Here is a 21792-nt window from a genome sequence, read left to right as displayed (position 1 = left end):
CAGACTATTGCCCCTATTCAGTTTTGAAAAATATAATATAATAAAGTTAAGAGTTTCTAAAAATAAATGTATCATACAAGCAGAGTGTTTTCATGGCATAAGTTCAGTGATTATTTAGTGGTTGTCGGAAAACGACTGAATGAATTCAAGGTGCACATTTTCATTGTGCAGATTTGCAGGTTAGAAAGTGTTTTAATTTTCCTCTCATCATGTAAGCGCATGTTATCACTTTGAGAAAAAATATTTACAGATGATTGTACTAAATACCGAAAATAATGCTGAATGAACCATTTAAGTTAAATATAATCTGAAAAATAATTTGGAAGGAGGTTTTAAAAGTAAAAGTATGGATTTTTAAATGGAAAATGTGTAGGAACCCTCTCATTGTGTCCTTTGAAATAATACTTTAATGTGCTCAACATTTGACTTCCTGAGATTACTATTTTTTTAATAATTTCTTTTATTCTCTTTGTTTAGCCACGGCCACTGATGCCGTACAATCAGAAGAGAGCTCTGTCCCTAAGAATAAGAAGAACGTCAGGATATGGTTTAGCCCAAAAAGTCGCAAAATACGCTGCTGTGTCGAGAAACCCGCTGGATCAAACAAATCAAATGGATTCCAGGGAACGCAAGCCACTTTGTCCGAACCTAAGGACCTGTCTGTCTTCAACTTCACCTCTTCCTCCCAGGAATCTGGCTCATCCTCTCCTCCACGGGGGAAGGCAAATAAGAAAACAAAGAAAAGGAGCCAAGTCTACAGACAAGCCAGCGGTGGTCAAAGACCCACAACACGGACTCAGACTATGCAGGAATGTAAGAGGCTGAAGCTAGAAGCTATCAATCAGCATTGGGCCATTGGAAAACAAGCTGCTATAGACAAGAAGGATGAAGAGCATGAGAAAGTGAGCTCTGGAGATGAATACAGGAGGTCCGGTAAGAGAGTTTCTTTCCTTTTCCCTTGCAGCCAGCCTGAGGGGACTCATAAGGCTCCTCACCAAGGAGAGAATCAAATTCCCAGTCCCCAAAAAAGCATATTAAGCAATATGGAAACTGAAAACCGTGAAAAGCAATACTGTGCAACTTTGAGTTCATCATATCATGATCAACAGGTTGTGCCTGTCACTGATATCCCACCAGAATCAAATGAAAATGCTCCAGGGCCTCCTCAGCCTTCCCTTCCTGGAACTGGTAAGAGAACAAGAGAGAATCAGGACAGTTATGGTCTGCAGAGTACGCCAAAACAACCCAGAAATTCAGGATGGAAGAATAGGTTATCTAAAGAAGGAACTGAAGAGCCCTCTCAGAGGACATCCAGACAGTCCAATGAGAAGCAGAATGTGAAGCCAATCACACCAGCTAGCCCTGACCTCAGGAGGAAGTCTCCCAGTGTGAGACGAAATCAGACAAGTCCCTCTTTCATGAAGAGGAACCACAATGGAGAGACGCCACTGCACTTAGCTGCCATAAAGGTTTGCGTTGACTTCCACACATCTACACATTGGTTTGTTGACATCTGGCTAGCTTCTACAAAATGAAAGATACATTTGTGCTAAAATAGTGCCTTTGATATCAATACATGGAACATTTTTTCTTCTCTGTTTTAAAAGTTGTTAAGTGGTAAAAAAACACTTGCACAAACTGTAAATAATGAATGTGAGGAGAGATAAAAACTGAAAGCCAAGAGATGAATAATTTCTGTACGACTGTGTTGACCAACATAGTCATTCACCAAATTCAAAATACATAGTTAATGCTTTTTGTCAAAGAGTATTTTGTCTGCGTGCTTGGCGTTAATTTCATTATATAAGTTCCAGGATGTTTCAAATGATTAAAAAAGCCACTAATTCCAGAATAAATGGTAAGCCTATTTCTTTTTATTCTAACTATGCACAATTATATAGCTGCATTTTATTATTTCAGTTTAGTATTCCCCCCCTCCTGTCCATGTCACCAATTTGTGCTTCACAGAACCAGCAGTTTAAATCCACTATTTATTACCGCACTTGTTTGCTTGTATCTGAGATTGTTCTTTGTTAGTATTCCAGCTGCGAGTCACTTTGGCTACTTAATGATGGATGCTAGGTCAGTGTTTGAGTCTGGTTGATCAATATCTACCACTGATCTTTTGATCCTGGTCTTCTGTACAGGGTGATGTGGAGGAGGTCCGTAAGCTCCTTGCTCAGGGAGCTGACCCCAACCTGAAGGACAACGCAGGCTGGACACCACTGGTGAGCGAAGAGAACTCGCACACAATTCAGTATAAAAATGTTACATGGCCTTGTCTCTTGTTCGAGGTTGTCTGGGCTGAAAATGGTTGAAAAGCTTTTCCTTGTTTGTACAGTAATGTATGTTATCCTAGCAGAACGCTGCATGTTCACTCAACTGACTTAATAGATAAAGTGGATTTCACCATTGCCTTTCCATGTTTGTGGTAGTCTTTGAAATGTTTTATGCTGTGTATATATATTAGTATGTATATTGTGGCATCGTGAGAGGGTATGTCATAGAGGCAAGGTATGTGCCATCTAGGTAGTTGAAGCATGGGGACTACAAACCAAGATGGCCACCTGGTCCTGGACTACAGTTACCAGGTTCCTCAGCGGTGGGGACACAGCTGTTGCGAGTGAAGGAGAAAAGCTGTTAATGAGCTGAGAACAGAGAGACTGGCTGTTTTTTGTTAGAGAGCGTAAAGGCCCCGTTTACACGTACATGGTTATTTTGAAAAACGGAGACATTTCCCTTCTGTTGTGCCCCTCGTTTACACGCAAACGGAGAATTCGCCTCTGAAAACGATTCTTTCTAAAAACTCCGGCCAGAGTGGAGATTTTGGAAAACTCTGTTTGCACGTTTGCATGTAAACTGAGAAAAACTGAGTTTTAGGCAGTCGACGTCACAGTATGCGACAGAACTTGCACTGCGTCAAAGGTGCGACCTATATTTTCGGGATTCTGATTGGCTAACATGGGCTTGAGCTTCTCGTTACACTGCCACCTACAGGTTTGGCATGCTCTTGACGGCATATACACGGGTTTGTGTAAACGAACACTTTTCTGAAAACGAAGAGAGTGAAATGTCCGTTTATGAAAATAACCGGCCACGTGTAAACGTAGCCAAAGAGAAGCTGGAAGAGTGTTTTGGTTAAAACGTTTTGGAGTTTTGAGTTGATTATTAAAAAGAAACCAGACTTGATCTCTGCCTGGACTCGATTTGTGAAGCAACCTGATACCCTACCTCTCACGATGCCACAATATACAAGGGATATTATTTTATTATTATTTATTAGTGCTGCACGATTAATCGTATCGCAATCGCGATGTCAAGCCTACGCGATTATATGACGCAAAATGCTGCGATTTTATATTAAATAAACAAATTAGCGCTGTTAACGCAATTAATACAGCATCTGTTAATTTTTGCCATCCTTTGGCTAGTGTTATGATCCCGCTCTTATTCATGCAAATTAGGGGTGGGCAAAAAAATCGATTCACATATGAATCGCGATTCAAACTTTACCGATTCAAAATCGATTCATAGAATTCCAAAAATCGATTTTTTTTATTTTTTTTTACATATATATTTTTTAGTATTGTCCTGAAATGAGTTTAGCTTGCCATTCCCATAGATGGCGCTGCATCGAATTCACACTTACGCCTGCACACTCTTGTCATAGCCAAAAGAAGAATTGCAGCAGAAGCGGAGCAGAAGGAAGGCTGGCTGGCTGTGTGGTGGCGATTGAGGCTTATCATATGTCACCTAGCAGCAGCAGCGCCGCGTCAGACACGCTTCTGGTGTGCAAAGACATGGAAAACGCCACGCAGCTGACACGCAACAGAAACGCCACGCAGCCAGTGTGTCACCGGCCTTAGAGCTTGCACACAGCCTGCGTGACACGCGCGTCTCAGGTGTGGCCCGAGTCGTGCGGGAAATGCGTGCATGCTAGAAATAGAACCGACGCCTATTTTTCTCGCGACACGCAAGCGTGTTGGAAGCGTTTCCAGGCAAAATAGAATGTTTATATGTAATTTTGACACGAATATTCATATTAATAAATGACATTTTGATGTTTGAAAGTCTAGGTTTTGACATAAATGCAGATATAATGTAGGCTTATTGTATTTTTTTTAATCGATTTTCAAAAATTGCACCTGTCAATACAGAACGAAATATTCTGTAGCCTATTTTGCCGTCAATAGCCTACTCCTTAAACTACATTTAGCAGTATTGTTTGTTTGATCTGACTACAGCACTTTAAAGCTAAATGTGAAAAAAAAAATGTATTTAAGTTTTAATTTAAACGAATTAAATGTATTTGAAAGCTGGCCAAAGCTTGGCACTTTGCACTGTTTAGTTGCAAAAGTTTTTATGAAGACAAAGTAATATCAAACTTCATTTAATTTGTTATTTCTTTTCTTTTAAATTGTATGTCTACTGCAATCACACAGGAAAAAGTCAACTACATTTACATACTGTGAATCGTTTTTTGAATCGAGAATCGATTTTGAATCGAATCTTGAGACTAAAAATCGGTATCGAATCGAATCGTGAAATTTTCTGAATCGTGCACCACTAATGCAAATGCTTTTAAATCATTCATGCGCGATAAGACAAAAAAGAACGCGCTGTCAGTGAATGTCCTCTGACACACACACACATACACACACGACCCACAGATAGACGCGCGCCAGTATCGCACAGACAGCGCGCCAGTATCAAGTTCTCTTTCGCGGTAGAACGAACAACACACATGTATGCCAAAATTAACGCGCTGCCTGTGAATGTCCTGACTGTGACAGACAGAAAAACTCGCGCTAATATCGTGCGTGCACTAGGGCTGCAACAAACGATTATTTTGATAATCGATTAATCTAACGATTATTAGAACGATTAATCGACTAATCGTCGATTATTTCGCCGACTAATCAGTAAGTTTTAGAACGACTATTCAGCTTTTTCAATTAGTTAAAACACTCTAAAACATTAGTTATACATATTCTAACTAAAATATAAAAAAAGAAAATCACTTCAGCTTTTGAAATGGTTGTTTTAATGAACTTTGATCAACTAAACAGGTCATTCTCTTTAAGTTTTCAGATTTCTGTCCAACTCAAATCACACACAAATGCTCTCTAAGCATTGTTTAAATATTCGGTTCTTTTTCAATAGAAAAAAATCAACAAAAATGAATCAGCTGCAATACAGACAAACTTAATCTGCAAACAATTATTATAAGTTGACATGAGTTAACCCTTGTGCATTGTTTAAATTTACTACCTTTCGTTATGTTAGTGGCTGAAAACGATACTTGGTTACTCACGTAACCTCGGTTCTCTCTAGAGAGGGAACGAGTATTGCGTAAGCTGTGCTTACGCAGCGGGAAAAGCCTTCTTTTCTCGAGATACTGAAACCAAAAATTATCCTTAATTTCATATATTGTCAACGCAGTGCGGCTGCAGGCAGCTGAGCTAGAGCGGCATACTGCGCGCTCATTGGCTGCCGCGCGGCAACTGCTTAAGCCTACCAGTGAGCCTGGCGTGACGTCACGCCCAATGAGGGCGCGCGCGACCTCGCGCGTCACAGCCCGCCAGAATGGGCGGCGTCAGAGCGTATATAAGGAAGGCTCGTAGGCTATATTCTCTGTTTTCTGTCGATTGAAGCGACACGAGCGATAGGCTCAGCACGTTCAGGGAACGCAATACTCGTTCCCTCTCTAGAGAGAACCGAGGTTACGTGAGTAACCAAGTATCGTTCTCTTACGAGAGGTTCTCTCGTATTGCGTAAGCTGTGCTTACGCAGCGGGAACCCTTTGTCCACGCCGTGCGAGCCTAACAATCACATATGACTCATAGAAAAAACATAGAGGTGATTAAAACAGGTGGCCAGCGGTGCGGGCCAGCGCATGTTCATAAGCACACATAGGGAAAAAACACAGAACGGCACTGCCGGTTCATGTAACTGATACCCTGAGCGTGCAGCTCAACAGACAAGCTAATCGGTAATACAGCCTGACCCTTGGGCAGGACATGAAACACGACTAGACTGACAGAAGTTTAGCCTGCATAGCGGGAACTTCCAGGTTATAAAACCTAACAAATGTGGAGGGGGACGCCCAGCCCGCCGCCCTACAAATGTCGTCAATGGAAACCCCACTGGACCATGCCCACGATGAGGCCATGCCTCTGGTGGAATGAGCCCGTATGCCTAACGGACATTGCAGGTCTTTGGACGCATAAGCTGCTGCAATCGCGTCTACTATCCATCTGGATAGTGTCTGTTTCGAAGCGGCGCGACCCTTGGTGCGCCCGCCAAACGAAACGAAAAGCTGCTCTGAGAACCTGAAGGCTGCAGAGCGCGTCACATAACAACTTAACGCCCTGACCGGGCAAAGGCGGTTAACCCCTTCCTCACTGCTGGAGGACGGCAGGGCCGATAGGGTAACGACCTGAGTCCTGAAGGGAGTGCCTAACACTTTGGGGACATAGCCGTGCTTCGGTTTGAGAATGGCTAACAAGTCGTTAGGTCCAAACTCGAGGCACGACGCGCTGACGGACAGCGCATGTAAATCTCCCACACGTTTAACTGAAGCCAGAGCTAGCAGAAAAACGGTCTTAAGCGTTAAGTATTTCAACTCCACAGAGTCCAAAGGCTCAAAGGGATGCGCTTTTAAGGACTCCAGGACCAGAGACAGGTCCCAAATAGGAACCGACGGGGGCCGCGGAGGGTTCATTCTCCTGGCCCCGCGTAGAAAGCGGGTAATGAGTTCATTTCTGCCCAGTGCACGGCCGCGCGCCGACTCAGCGAACGCTGCTATGGCCGCGACATAAACCTTGAGCGTGGAGGGGGACCTGCCCGCGTCCAACATCTCTTGGAGAAATTTCAATACCTGTGGAACTCCACAGGTCCGAGCATTAGAACCCATATTCACACACCACTTGTTAAACACTGACCACTTAGACGCATAGAGCCGCCTCGTCGAGGGGGCTCTGGACTGCGTGATCGTGTTAATTACCCCTTCTGGCAGGCCAACGAGTAATCGTTGATTATCCACGCATGCAGAGACCAGTGCTCTGGATGGGGATGCAGAATCGAGCCTCGGGCTTGAGAGAGGAGATCTCTCCTCACCGGAATCGGCCATGGGGCTGTGTCTGCCAGTCTCATTAGCTCGGGGAACCATGGTTGGTTTACCCAGCGCGGGGCTATGAGGAGCACTGCGCAGTTCGCCTCCCTGATCCTCGCTAGCACTTGAGGTAGCATCGAGATCGGTGGGAACGCGTACAGCGGAGCGCTGGGCCAGGTCTGGGCCAGTGCGTCCTCCTGTTTCGAGAAAAACCTCTGGCACTGAGCGTTCTCGCTCGTGGCGAAAAGGTCGATCTCCGCTTCGCCGAAACGACGCCAAAGCGTCTGTATCGTCTGGCGGTGTAAAGACCATTCCCCTGGGGGAACGTTGTCCCTGGACAGTCTGTCCGGGCCGTCGTTCAAACGACCGGGTACATGAGCTGCCCTTAGGGAGCGCAACGGGCCTTGAGCCCAGGATAGGAGGCGCTCTGCGAGCGCGCACAGGGTTCTGGATTTGATTCCGCCCTGGCGGTTCACGTACGACACCACTGACATGTTGTCCGAGCGAACTAGCACATGGTGTCCCCGTAGAAGCGGTAGAAAGTGCTTCAGCGCTTTCTCGACCGCCAGCATCTCTAGACAGTTTATGTGAAGGTCTTTCTCCGTATTCGACCACTGGCCGCAAATCGGACTGCCTTCGTGAGTCGCTCCCCAACCCATGTTGGACGCGTCTGTCGAGATCACTTTGCGGTGTGCGATGGTTCCCATCGACACTCCCCGCTGATACCATTCGGCCGCCAGCCAGGGCTGCAGGGCTGTAACACAGCGCTGAGTCACTCTGATTGGAGCACGGCCTGAAATCCATGCTTTGCGGGGCATTTCCGTTTTTAGCCAGCGTTGAAGCGGACGCATTCGGAGTAAACCCAACCGCAGGACAGCTGCTGCTGATGCCATGTGGCCCAGCATCCTCTGAAAAGTTTTCAATGGAAAAACTTTTCCCTCCTGAAAGGAGGCGGCGAGGTGTCGAACACAGCGCGCGCGCTGTGCGGACAGTCTGGCCGTCATCGCCGCCGAGTCCAGATCTATACCCAGAAAAGTGATAGACTGGCTGGGGGCTAAAGAGCTCTTGTCCCAGTTCATGGAAAGACCCAAGCTTTGCAGGTGACCGAGAAGCGCTTCTCTGTGCCGAGAAGCGCTTCTCTGAACGGCAGGACGGTGTACTGATATACCTGGCCGTCGAAGGCGAATCTCAAGAATGGCCTGTGACGGGGTATAATCTGAATCTGAAAGTACGCGTCTTTCAGGTCGAGAGATATGAACCAGTCCCCCGGGCGAATCTGCGCGAGGATTTGACTGGTTGTGAGCATTTTGAACGGCCGTTTCATAAGCGTTTTGTTCAAATATCTCAGATCCAATATAGGTCTGAGTGCTCCGCCCTTCTTGGGTACGAGGAAATAGCGGCTGTATACGCCTGCCTCGGAACCCGGAGGGAGAACCCGTTCTATCGCCCCTTTGTGCAGCAAATTCGCTATTTCTGTGTGAAGCAGATGCGCTGCATCCGCTCTCACTATAGTCTCGGCCCGAGCGCGACAGCGCGGAGGGCGGCGAGCGAATTGAAGCGAATAGCCCTTTATCACTGTGTTCAGTACCCACTTCGACACTCCCTGAATAGCTTTCCATGCATTCGCACTCATAGCTAGGGGTCGAATCGCCTCTGAGTCTCGCCCGCCGCACAGCGCGGGACGGGGGATCTGTGGCGGTGTAAGCGCGAGTCGCGCAGTGGCAGTGAGGGGGAACGGGGGTTCGCTGATGGCGGCAGCCGGCTGAACGGCGCTGTGAGAGAGCGTTGTGTGTGACGGCTCGCGGCGCGGAAGCGGGGCGGGCTCGCGCATGTTTATCGGAGAGTGTGCGTGCTGTAAAGCGGGCACAGAGCTCTTTATTATCACACAGCCGGTGGCTGACTCGTACGTGTTTACATGAGAGTGTGCGCGCTGTGTAGCGGGCACAGGGCTCTTTATTAACACACGGCCAGTGGCAGAATGTTCTGGTCCCCAAACGTGTGAGACAGAGCGAGCACTGTGTAGGTGTGAGCGCTGAAGTGTGGGCACGTGACCTACAGTTATCACTCGAGCGGCCGTAGCGCGCTTTATGTGAGTGCACTCTGTGGGGTACACAGGGGGATTTGTGCTTGTGTGTAGTGATGAGCACTGGGAAGTGGGCAAGCTTACTACACTCATAACACTGACGGCGTGAGCCGACTGACCAGATATTACACTCTTTATTCGATTTATCTGGGTCGCCGTAAAAACGGCGTTTGTGTGCAGGCGAGAGAGTTGAAAAACTGGCTCGTTGGCTGCTGTGGGCACTACTGCAGTAGCCTTCGATAAGGGGACTGGCAGAGGGATACATTTTAGCTTTGACGGTGGTCCGGCCGCAGCGGGACTCGACCGTCTTTTCCTCCCGGCGGATGCTAGGAGGACTTTGCAGGCTCGGGCTTCAGCGTTACCTTAGGCCGAGGCCCACGCGGGGGCGGCGGCCTGTGCTGGCTGGTGGAGCGGGACCTAGGGCGGCCGCGCTGGCGCTGCTGGGGGGCTGGGGGTCTAGATGGCCGTTGTGCGGAGCTGCGTGCAGGAGGCTGGTTAGAGCGGCCTGCAGCGGAGCTCGAGCGGCGGGGCAGGAAGAGGTTCATGGCCTGTGACGCTTTCTGTACCTCAGAAAAACGGTCCACGAGGCCACTCACTGCGGGGCCGAAGAGACCAGTAGACGAGAGCGGGGCGTTCAGGAAGACGGACCGCTCTTGTTCCCCCATGTCGGCTAGCGTTAACCACAGGTGGCGCTCAATGACGGTCAGCGAAGCCATGGATCGACCGATAGCTTGGGCCGCTGTCTTCGTCGTGCGAAGGGAAAGGTCCGTCGCACTGCGCAGGTCGGTTAAGGCCGATCTATCCAGTTCTCCCTCGTCGAGCTGGCGGAGGAGGTCCGCTTGGAGAACTTGAAGGACCGCCATTGTGTGCAGGGCTGAGGCGGCTTGCCCAGCGGCGGAGAAGGCGCGGCTGGCGAACGCCGAAGTAGTCCTGCAGGCTTTAGACGGGAGGGCAGTCTTTGAGCGCCATCTCTTGGATGGGGGGCAAAGATGCGCTGCAACCGCCTGTTCGACCGGTGGAATCCGGTCATACCCCTTCTCCGTGGCTCCGTCCATGCGGGAGAGAGTCGAAGAGGCTGGAGAACGGAGTCTGGCCGAAACTGGAGCGTTCCACGATTTAGCAAGCTCGTCGTGAAGCTCAGGCAGAAACGGCGCTGGTCTGGATGCTGGGGCCTGGCGACCGGAGGTCAGGAAGCATCCATCGAGCCTGTTAGGCGGGGGTACCTCTGGCGGTGACCACTCGAGGCCCAGGCGCTCGACTGCCATAGTGAGGAGGCGGAGAAGCTCGGCCTCCACCCCGGCGGGAGCCCTGCTGGAAGCTCTGGTGGAGGAGGCGGATCGGGCGGAGCTGGACCACACCTCGCTGTCCGACGCCATCAAAGAGCACGTGTCCAGTCGATCGTTGTCATCCGCTTCATCCGCTGTGTCGACGGCATCGAGGGCGAGAGCCGTCGGCTGCGCGTCGGGGAGCAGGGGCGGAGAGGGAGAGAGCGAGGCTCGCGGGAGAGGCTCCGGCGAGGCCTTGGCTCGTGTCTCAGGCTCCGGAGGGCGTTGTGAGCGGCGTTTCTTTTTACGCGGCCCAGCAACGGCAGGAGTGGTGTCTGTGAAGAGGGCGAGTCGAGCCCGCAGGGTCGACATCTGCAGCTCTTCGCAGAATTCGCAGCCGCCCGAGGACAACGCGACGGCTGCATGGTCCCGTCCCAGGCAGAGAGCGCAGAGGAGATGGCGGTCTCTGTCGCTGAGCGGCGAGCGGCATGAGCCGCACGTGGTGCGAGGCATTTGTAACAACGCCTCGTGCTCTTTTAGAGTGCTGCGGAGAAAAGGCAAACACACACAAAAAGAGCTTATTAATGAAGGATATGTATCGCCGGATAGCTGAGCTGGCACGGCAGGCTGAAGGCGGCGAAGAGATCGTCCGGCTTCCTCAGGCTGTCCTAAGCTGGCTCGTTAGCTTGATCCAAGAAGGCCACGGCGACGGTTTCCTCTCAGAGATCAGCGATGCGAGTGCTTCGCTGAAAAGACAGAAATCAGAGAATATAGCCTACGAGCCTTCCTTATATACGCTCTGACGCCGCCCATTCTGGCGGGCTGTGACGCGCGAGGTCGCGCGCGCCCTCATTGGGCGTGACGTCACGCCAGGCTCACTGGTAGGCTTAAGCAGTTGCCGCGCGGCAGCCAATGAGCGCGCAGTATGCCGCTCTAGCTCAGCTGCCTGCAGCCGCACTGCGTTGACAATATATGAAATTCAGGATAATTTTTGGTTTCAGTATCTCGAGAAAAGAAGGCTTTTCCCGCTGCGTAAGCACAGCTTACGCAATACGAGAGAACCTCTTGTAAGAGAACAGCCACTACTTTAAACTGCTGTAAAAATGTATCAGATAAATATTTTTTTCAATTTTTTTTGCATAAATCTATTAATCAACCTCAGTCCTGCTCAAAAATACTAAATCTTTAAAAAAAAATCAGGATTTTAACTCTTTAAATGCCAAATTCGTAAATGATGTCACTGATTTGGGGGAAAAAAAACACAAAATGACTAATTTTCAATATAAAATGTGATTGTGGACTGGATTTTTTTTTACCTTTTATCACAGTCTTGGACATGTCAAAGATTAGAAACAACATTGGTTTTGATGCATTGTTAGTTTATGTGCAGCATGAGATTTTAACTTTTTCTCCCTCATTTACTGTTCGTGGCTGTTTTTGCCCCATTGACTTCCATTATAACCACATTTTTTGATTGCAAAGCCATGACACCATATAATCATGCATTTTTGATTGTTGGTGGTTTTCCCTGTTGGGAAGAGGTAAAATTTGTAATTTTTACTGTTGATAACTAGGTGGAACCATTAACCCTTTAGATAGGCCTGTGCAAAAAAAAGCTTAGTTTCTGGCTTTTACATGGAGTATTATGGAGTTTATATGGAGTATAAAAGCATAATAAAGTGTGTGTGTGTGTGTGTGTGTGTGTGTGTGTGTGTGTGTGTGAACTCACCTTGATGCATCTGAGAAAATCAAAATATGCACCTCAGCTCTCAGAACTACATGGAGTAAACAAAAACAAAGTAAGTGTATTTATGCATCTGCTGCCTTTTGATGGTGAGAAATGCAGACTAAACAAAAACAAAGCAAGTGGATTTAAACGCGTGCATGCAAGCCTGCTGCTCATTTGATGGTGAGAAGATCAGCAAGCAACATGAGAAAGGGCTTGACTTGTAGTGAAGTTTTAGAGATGATTATGCAGCCTGACCCCTCCAGCGAGCTGCATGATGTATCGTCTTCTCCCTCTGACACCACAGACTCAGGAGAGTCAGATCCTGATTTGGATGTGGCACCCTCATCATCCTCTCTAGCTTCCACTGAAGGCAAGGAGGATTCGGAGGATCCTGGATCTGGGTGGATTGGGAGAAACGGCGAAGTGTGGTTTTCCACTAACGCGGAGACAACTCCCTTTCTTCAGCCTGCCAGAGGCGTGACTCCAGGGCCGACGCGCTATGCCATCGCAAAGGTCCAGAACATGGATTCCGTGTTCAATCTGTTTTTTATGGAGGAGATGATTGACCTCATTGTCAGCATGACTTGCGTCAACACATACATGTTTGTACAGTCATACAAACATGTATGACTATGCTTTGTGATGGCATAGCGCGTCGGCCCTGGAGTCACGCCTCTGGCAGGCTGAAGAAAGGGAGTTGTCTCCGCGTTAGTGGAAAACCACACTTCGCCGTTTCTCCCAATCTACCCAGATCCAGGATCCTCCGAATCCTCCTCGCCTTCAGTGGAAGCTAGAGAGGATGATGAGGGTGCCACATCCAAATCAGGATCTGACTCTCCTGAGTCTGTGGTGTCAGAGGGGGAAGACGATACATCATGCAGCTCGCTGGAGGGGTCAGGCTGCATAATCATCTCTAAAACTTCACTACAAGTCAAGCCCTTTCTCATGTTGCTTGCTGCTCTTCTCACCATCAAATGAGCAGCAGGCTTGCATGCACGCGTTTAAATCCACTTGCTTTGTTTTTGTTTAGTCTGCATTTCTCACCATCAAAAGGCAGCAGATGTATAAATACACTTACTTTGTTTTTGTTTACTCCATGTAGTTCTGAGAGCTGAGGTGCATATTTTGATTTTCTCAGAGGCATCAAGGTGAGTTCACACACACACACACACACACACACACACACACACACACACACACACACACACACACACACACACACACACACACACACACAAACACACACTTTATTATGCTATTATACTCCATATAAACTCCATATAACTCCATGTAAAAGCCAGAAACTAAGCTTTTTTTTGCACAGGCCTATCTAAAGGGTTAATGGTGCCACCTGGTTATCACCAGTAAAAATTACAAATTTTACCTCTTCCCAACAGGGAAAACCACCAACAATCAAAAATGCATAATTATATGGTGTCATGACTTTGCAATCAAAAAATGTGGTTATAATGGAAGTCAATGGGGCAAAAACAGCCACGAACAGTAAATGAGGGAGAAAAAGTTAAAATCTGATGCTGCACAAAAACTAACAATGCATCAAAACCAATGTTGTTTCTAATCTTTGACATGTCCAAGACTGTGATAAAAGGTAAAAAAAAATCCAGTCCACAATCACATTTTATATTGAAAATGAGTCATTTTGTGTGTGTTTTTTCCCAAATCAGTGACATCATTTACGAATTTGGCAATTAAAGAGTTAAAATCCTACAGTAAAACAGTATTTTTTTTAAACATTTAGTATTTTTGAGCAGGACTGAGGTTGATTAATAGATTTATGCAAAAAAAATTGAAAAAAATATTTATCTGATATATTTTTACAGCAGTTTAAAGTAGTGGCTGTTTTCAGCCACAAACATAACGAAAGGGTAGTAAATTTGCCCACAGTGTACTGTTGAGTTTTTGAAAAATTTCAAAGCATTTTCCCAAAATATGTGTCAAAATAAGATTTGTCACCAAAAATCATTCCATTTGCTGAAACACAGAGAAAGTTATGGCCAAATTTAGACTAAAAAATACCCCATAGTGGATGAAAACATCCCCAACAGCACATAAGGGTTAAGTTGATATTATAAAATTGACATGACAATTGATCTAATAGAGACATTCTCATTCACCTTTTAATTTACAGTATGAAAAAGTAACTGACACGATATTCTTCATAACATCTCCTTTTGTAAGTCTTCATGAATATGGAACAAAATACAGGCAAGTGATAAGACTGTAATACCTAATAGTGATCAAGCTTTATTCTATGCAAAAATAAATCATCACATTACTGTAATAATTATATTATTATTGTTCATATTATTGCTATTAGTAGTAGTATTGCATTCTCTAATAAAGAGATTTACTGCTAGTTATTTAACGTTAGCTCCAGCTGGAGAACATTCACCTCTCACCGGCTCGTCTTGTGCTTTTACATGCATGTTATGCTCCTGTGAAAAGCAAGTTCCACCTAGCATGTATTGCACACGACAGCATTCTTGGTTTGAAGTTTTGTGAAACTTTCACACACCTTGCTAGTTCGGATTCGTTTAGACATTCTGACTCAGTCATAACAGAGCCCGTCTACGGAGAGCCTTGGCACTTCCTATTAGCCCCATTGTATAGATCTTGGTTGCAGTTCCATTAGAATTCCACTGGAGGTGATCGCGGGCGAGTGCAGACTGAATGGGAGTCTATGGGGCTAGGCGGCTAAATGTGTCTCTTTCACCCGATTGCCGTTGAGAAATCTCAGATTTTATTGTAGGTTTTGCAAGTTCAACATGGGTTATAGGTCGAAAGTTGAGTTGAGTACTTATGTCCTTTCGATTTCTTACAGGTTGAGTTGTTGTTGCCCATAACACGCTAGCATTCTGCTAATTAACGCTGATTGGTCAGTGAAGGACTGATTACGACCAGAGATACCGCTTGATGGCATCGTGGTATCCGAAGCGGGACCAGAAACAAACAAAACAAAAACTCTTCTAGCACGTGTGTTTACCTGTGTCAGCTGTGTTGTCAATGCCTCGAGAGAAAAGAAAGTGCAGAGCGCGAAAGCACCAAAGTGACTGAAGGATTGCCGTAAAGCTGTATCTCTGGTCGTACGATGTGTATGACGTCACTGACATTTTAAAAGACTTTTTAAAGCAAATAAGTGACTCTAAAAAATCTAACACCCAGCAATGTGTAATTTCTTTGCATCTCCTTTCGAATACAACATTCAAATTACTAGACAAAAAATTATATCCTGAGAAAAGTGGATTTTGATGGGTATTTCGCCATAGACCTCCATTCATTCTGCACTCGCCTGCGAGCGCCCCCGCATGGGCAGAGACGTGTTACTGCAGTCAGTCCAGAAACCGGAAGTAAGCAGAGAGTGCCAATTCTCTTCCTATTAGACTTTGGGTGTTTCTCAATATGCGTTCTTCAGCGATCTTGCGTCCTTGTGTTCTCGTTTTACGTCATCATTAACCGTCGAAGTTCAGACCCAATTCTCAAGAACGCAAGTACAGAGGACGCATGAAAGAACCCGGATGTGTTCTTGATACCGAGGATGCATCGAATGCAGACTTGAGCTAGTACTCGCCTGGTGTCCCAGAAGTCATTGCGGCCGGTTCCGAGTTCGTTCTTCCAAGGAAGCTTGGCAAGACCGGTCTCCACGAGAACACAAGTCCGTTCTCTGCGTTCTTGGAATTGAGAAACAGCCATTCTCTGGTCATAATTCGCGCTGTGTTTTCTTCTACCGCAATAGCATTTGTAACGGCTGCATTACTCTCTGGCGCTACAGCGCCGTAGCGGCCAAATCGCGATATTGCAGGCCCTTACATTAGGTCACGTGGGATCAAACGACTACTCGACAACAAGATATTTTGTCGACAATTTTTTATTGTCGACAACGTCGACTAATCGTTTCAGCCCTAGCGTGCGCACAGAACAGCATGCCAGAATACAGTTTCTCTTTCGAGCTTGAACGAACAATAACACACACAATTATGCCAAAATGTCTTTTTGTCGAGTATCTTCATAACATAAGAGTAGTCTTATGATGAACGTGAAGAGATGTGACTCGTGAGAGAATGAGGCGCGTGTGAGATCCGCGTCTCTGACAGCAGCGGCTGGTCTTAAAGGGACAGTACACAGTAGCCACTAATTATATCTGTCGCTAAAGTTAATCAAAGAACTAAGGGAACAGAGAAAAACACTCACTGCTCTTGACTAAAGAACTTTTTTCTTTAGGCAGATTATCACTAATCTGTGTGTGCATTTATTTTCCTTGAGAACCAAGCAAGTTGACTCATGAAACCATTTGTTTATTATATCGCATATCGCAATATTGACCTCTATTATCGCAATATGACATTTTCGCCAAATCGTGCAGCCATATTATTTATGTATTTATTTGATTTTACATATGTCAGATTGAGGCAAGTTGTCTAGTGATAAGGATTATTCATTAAAATAGTTTTATAATGTAAAAATGTTTTTGTTGGCCAAAAGAATGGTTTGATATTTTTTATCTTTTTATGAAATGTTTTGTTTTTCATAGTTGTTTTGCTGTTTAAATTATGCTCATGCTTATTGGCAGGTTCCATTGGGAAAACTTACTCGCCATAGTGTTATAGACAATGCTTACCCCATATAGACAGTTTTCAGTGAACTGTATCTTTCTTTCCTGAGCAACACTGGTGGAAATGTTTGTACTGTAGCCAAGACTCCATGGTTTGTGACTCCACAGAAATGTACTTTTAAAAAGTAAACATACCCTGAGAAATATTCACTGGAGTAAAAAAGTGTGACCCTTAGATCTGGTCCCATATATTTGAAATTGTACTTTATAAATGTATTTTACAGTTTAAATAATATATTGTTATTTCTTTCACAGTAGGCTACTGAGAATTGGGGAAAGGAGTCTTGACAGCTGAATCATACATTTTCTATGAAAAACCTTTCAAAACTGGAATAATGAACCTCAACATGTTTTAAGTTTCTTAAAGAAAAGTCTCTGCAAATATATAACTGCATTTTCCCCAGTCATAAATTCCACAGGTCTGGCTTAAAGATCTTTGCCAAAATGTTGATTCTGGGGAACTATTGGGTCAAGATTATTATAATAATGCTCTCACTCTTATAATCCTTCATAATATGATAGAACGTTGTTGTACTAAGGCAGTTATGTATGATCATTGTGTTTTGTTTTTGCAGCATGAGGCCTGTAATCTCGGTCATCTGGGAGTGGTGGAGGAACTGCTTCAGCAGGGGGCGCTGTTGAACACACCAGGTTATCAGAACGACTCTCCACTGCATGATGCCATCAGGAACGGCCACATAGCGGTGGTCAAGCTCTTGGTTGAACGAGGCGCGTCCCAAAGTGTTGTGTGAGTACTTGACTTCACATTCTCTCAACTGATTAAAAACTGAGTCAGTCAACAGAAGCTTAGGTTTGGTTGAATATACTCAATTTGGGGGGAATGTATGGTATGTGTGGATGATTTAAATGTTCCAATAAATGATCATTATAAATGTCTTAGTTGTCTTGCTGAATAAAAGACAGTTTCCATATATAGCTAAAATATTAAGCAGCAAAAACTACATGTACACACTACCGGTCAAAAGTCTGGACTGTAAGGACTGTTTTTTGGAAACTCCAGTGAATTTTTTTTTTTTTACATATTAAAATAACTTCATCTCATTTGATATTTAATTTTTAATTAATTTGTTTTAATTTTAAAATAAACAAAAAATATAGGATTTGTCGTAACATAAATACACATCTTGCATCAAACTGTAATCAAAACAATACAACTAATACTATTAAATGAATAGTTGTGAAGAAGTCAATATATCTGCATTTGACCGAGTCAGCACTACAAAAGATGTTGCAAAATCTCTACAAGTTGACACGTCTACCGCTGTTCATATCTCATATCTTGATCATATCTTGTGACTGCGCCGTTGTGTATACCTAGTGTAGAGATGTTCGGGATCTTCTTCCCACATGCCCTTTATCTTAATGAACTCTATTTCCCCAAGATTGGCAGCAAACCCAGATGCACGAATACTCATCCCGAGAGTTCTCTTTATTCGTCTCTGCGTCTCTTTTTGTCTGTCTGCCCTTTGTACATTGATTGACTAGTGCTGTGCTGTACATTGGGAGAGCATAAAGCATCAGCAGATTTATGCTTCGTTAGTCAATGGTGAAGTGAAGCATCAGCTCTGTCATAGAAGCACTGCACAGAAGCAATCCACTCCTGTCAGACGTAATCAATCACTTTCACTCCTTGCGGTCTGGAATCGGAGCAGTGGGGCTATGGGGGGAACTGCTGTGGGCAGAGCCTTCGCTGTAATGTGTTGTATGAATTGAATGGCACATCCCTGCTGTACCAGCAGTAATCTTTAATGCGTTTCAGAACAGAAAAGACGCTTCTTGGGGGACCATGCAGGTAGCAAGTACAAGCAAGACAGAGCCGGCAGTTCTGTTCTAAAACTTAGCGAGTTGTCTGCTGGCTGCATAAGCAGCACCTAACTGTCACAGGACCTCATATGTGACTGATCTGGAACGTTCTGCATAGACAGCTATTCGCAGAACATCACACAAACAGCGCTTCGTTTATATTCACAAACATATATATTTATATACATTGTCTCATTTCAGAACACCACTGCACATATATATATATATATATATATATATATATATATATACAGTGAGGAAAATAAGTATTTGAACACCCTGCTATTTTGCAAGTTCTCCCACTTAGAAATCATGGAGGGGTCTGAAATTGTCATCGTAGGTGCATGTCCACTGTGAGAGACATAATCTAAAAAAAAAAAATCCAGAAATCACAATGTATGATTTTTTAACTATTTATTTGTATGATACAGCTGCAAATAAGTATTTGAACACCTGAGAAAATCAATGTTAATATTTGGTACAGTAGCCTTTGTTTGCAATTACAGAGGTCAAAACGTTTCCTGTAGTTTTTCACCAGGTTTGCACACACTGCAGGAGGGATTTTGGCCCACTCCTCCACACAGATCTTCTCTAGATCAGTCAGGTTTCTGGGCTGTCGCTGAGAAACACAGAGTTTGAGCTCCCTCCAAAGATTCTCTATTGGGTTTAGGTCTGGAGACTGGCTAGGCCACGCCAGAACCTTGATATGCTTCTTACAGAGCCACTCCTTGGTTATCCTGGCTGTGTGCTTCGGGTCATTGTCATGTTGGAAGACCCAGCCTCGACCCATCTTCAATGCTCTAACTGAGGGAAGGAGGTTGTTCCCCAAAATCTCGCAATACATGGCCCCGGTCATCCTCTCCTTAATACAGTGCAGTCGCCCTGTCCCATGTGCAGAAAAACACCCCCAAATCATGATGCTACCACCCCCATGCTTCACAGTAGGGATGGTGTTCTTGGGGTGGTACTCATCATTCTTCTTCCTCCAAACACGTTTAGTGGAATTATGACCAAAAAGTTCTATTTCGGTCTCATCTGACCACATGACTTTCTCCCATGACTCCTCTGGATCATCCAAATGGTCATTGGCAAACTTAAGACGGGCCTTGACATGTGCTGGTTTAAGCAGGGGAACCTTCCGTGCCATGCATGATTTCAAACCATGACGTCTTAGTGTATTACCAACAGTAACCTTGGAAACGGTGGTCCCAGCTCTTTTCAGGTCATTGACCAGCTCCTCCCATGTAGTTCTGGGCTGATTTCTCACCTTTCTTAGGATCTGCATGGAGCCCCAGTCCGAGGGAGATTGACAGTCATGTTTAGCTTCTTCCATTTTCTAATGATTGCTCCAACAGTGGACCTTTTTTCACCAAGCTGCTTGGCAATTTCCCCGTAGCCCTTTCCAGCCTTGTGGAGGTGTACAATTTTGTCTCTAGTGTCTTTGGACAGCTCTTTGGTCTTGGCCATGTTAGTAGTTGGATTCTTACTGATTGTATGGGGTGGACAGGTGTCTTTATGCAGCTAACGACCTCAAACAGGTGCATCTAATTTAGGATAATAAATGGAGTGGAGTTGGACATTTTAAAGGCAGACTAACAGGTCTTTGAGGGTCAGAATTCTAGCTGATAGACAGGTGTTCAAATACTTATTTGCAGCTGTATCATACAAATAAATAGTTAAAAAATCAAATATTGTGATTTCTGGATTTTTTTTTTTTTAGATTATGTCTCTCACAGTGGACATGCACCTACGATGACAATTTCAGACCCCTCCATGATTTCCAAGTGGGAGAACTTGCAAAATAGCAGGGTGTTCAAATACTTACTTTCCTCACTGTATATATATATATATATATATATATATATATATATATATATATATATATAAATAAAATAACTGTTTTATATTTTAAAGGGGTCATCAAATCAAATCAAATCAAGTATATTTGTATAGCGCTTTTCACAATACAGATTGTATCAAAGCAGCTTCACAGTATTAAAATAAAATAATACAACAAAGTTTGTTTCTAGTGGAATTTATTGATTGATAGAATAAAATTAAATATCCCCAAAATATCGTGACATGAAAAATTAAATTAGTTCATAAATTCATAGTTTCATAGCTCTAATCGTCGTCCTCATTCTAAACAAAGCATTTATTTAATCAAGCTCCAAAAACGTCTCGTTTGGATATTGTGGGATCTGTGACGTCATGTGGGCAAATACATTTGCATATGACTGCCTCCAGAGCGAGACATTAACGAATAGTTATACATCAGCGAACCATTGTCCCCGCCAAAGCAAAAACAACCCATTATAATCACTGACGCTGTCCACACTGGATGCAGTAAGAGCTGCACAATTATGGATAAATTGAGATTCATGATTTTTATTTTTGGGTTTAAAATATAATCACAATTCTCCCATGACCACAGACAAACTAAACAAAATAACATGCAATTTACTAGAGGTTCTAACAAAATGGTATTTGCTGCAGTCTATAAAACGTCTGCTGGCATTTTGTCAGTCAAAAATAGACGATCTCTGAATGCAACGTAACAGGGAGCAGGGTAAAGATGGAAAGCTCCTAAAGCTTAGTTCCATATAAATTCACAGATAATTTGTTGTTTTGTCGTTAGTGAATTCAAATCAATATTGACCTTGTATTTGAAAAAGGATCCTCATATAAGAAACAATACTAAAATTCAGAGTCCGTTCATTCGCATTCAGAGATCGACTATTTTTCACTGTCCATATGCCGGCGGCTGGAAACAACAACAGTTGTTCAAAACCGTTATTTTTATTATTTTTATAAAAAAAATTATTTGTATACCTTTAAAAGGTTTGACTGAATAATTCAATGACTCACTCATAAATACTTCACTTGTTTAATTACTGAATGAATCAGCGTTTTTGAACAGATCTCTTGCGTGAATGATTCAATGACAAATAAACTTAAGTCACTTGCCACCACCTACTGGTGTAGCGATGTAATTGATGCAATCTTTATTTGAAACGTCAAGTTATTTTCAGAAGGTGATTTGCTCTATTTTGATCACTACCATAGACATCAGTGTTTATATCTGAACTATAAACTTTTTTCCCAGTACTTCTGTGATCATTTGAATTATTGTAACCGACACAACCA

At 44.4% G+C, this 21792-nt stretch overlaps 1 protein-coding gene across 2 annotated transcripts in view; it reads left to right on the top strand.

Annotated features, from left to right (window-relative positions):
* bard1 (BRCA1 associated RING domain 1) overlaps positions 1-21792 on the top strand; it is a 41326-nt gene that overhangs the window by 3623 nt on the left and 15911 nt on the right. The window contains exons 3-6 of one of the 2 annotated variants that reach the window (XM_084121264.1): positions 478-933; positions 1138-1469; positions 2148-2228; positions 17397-17569. In XM_084121264.1, coding sequence (XP_083977390.1) covers positions 478-933; positions 1138-1469; positions 2148-2228; positions 17397-17569 — 1042 coding nt within the window. Of the gene's footprint in view, positions 1-477; positions 1470-2147; positions 2229-17396; positions 17570-21792 lie in introns of both variants that reach the window. The other variant, XM_084121263.1, reaches the window with a different exon arrangement.

Source organism: Abramis brama, assembly GCF_963993115.1.
Source record: "Abramis brama genome assembly, chromosome: 8".
NCBI lineage: Eukaryota > Metazoa > Chordata > Actinopteri > Cypriniformes > Leuciscidae > Abramis > Abramis brama.
This window is presented reverse-complemented; position numbering and strand designations above follow the sequence as displayed.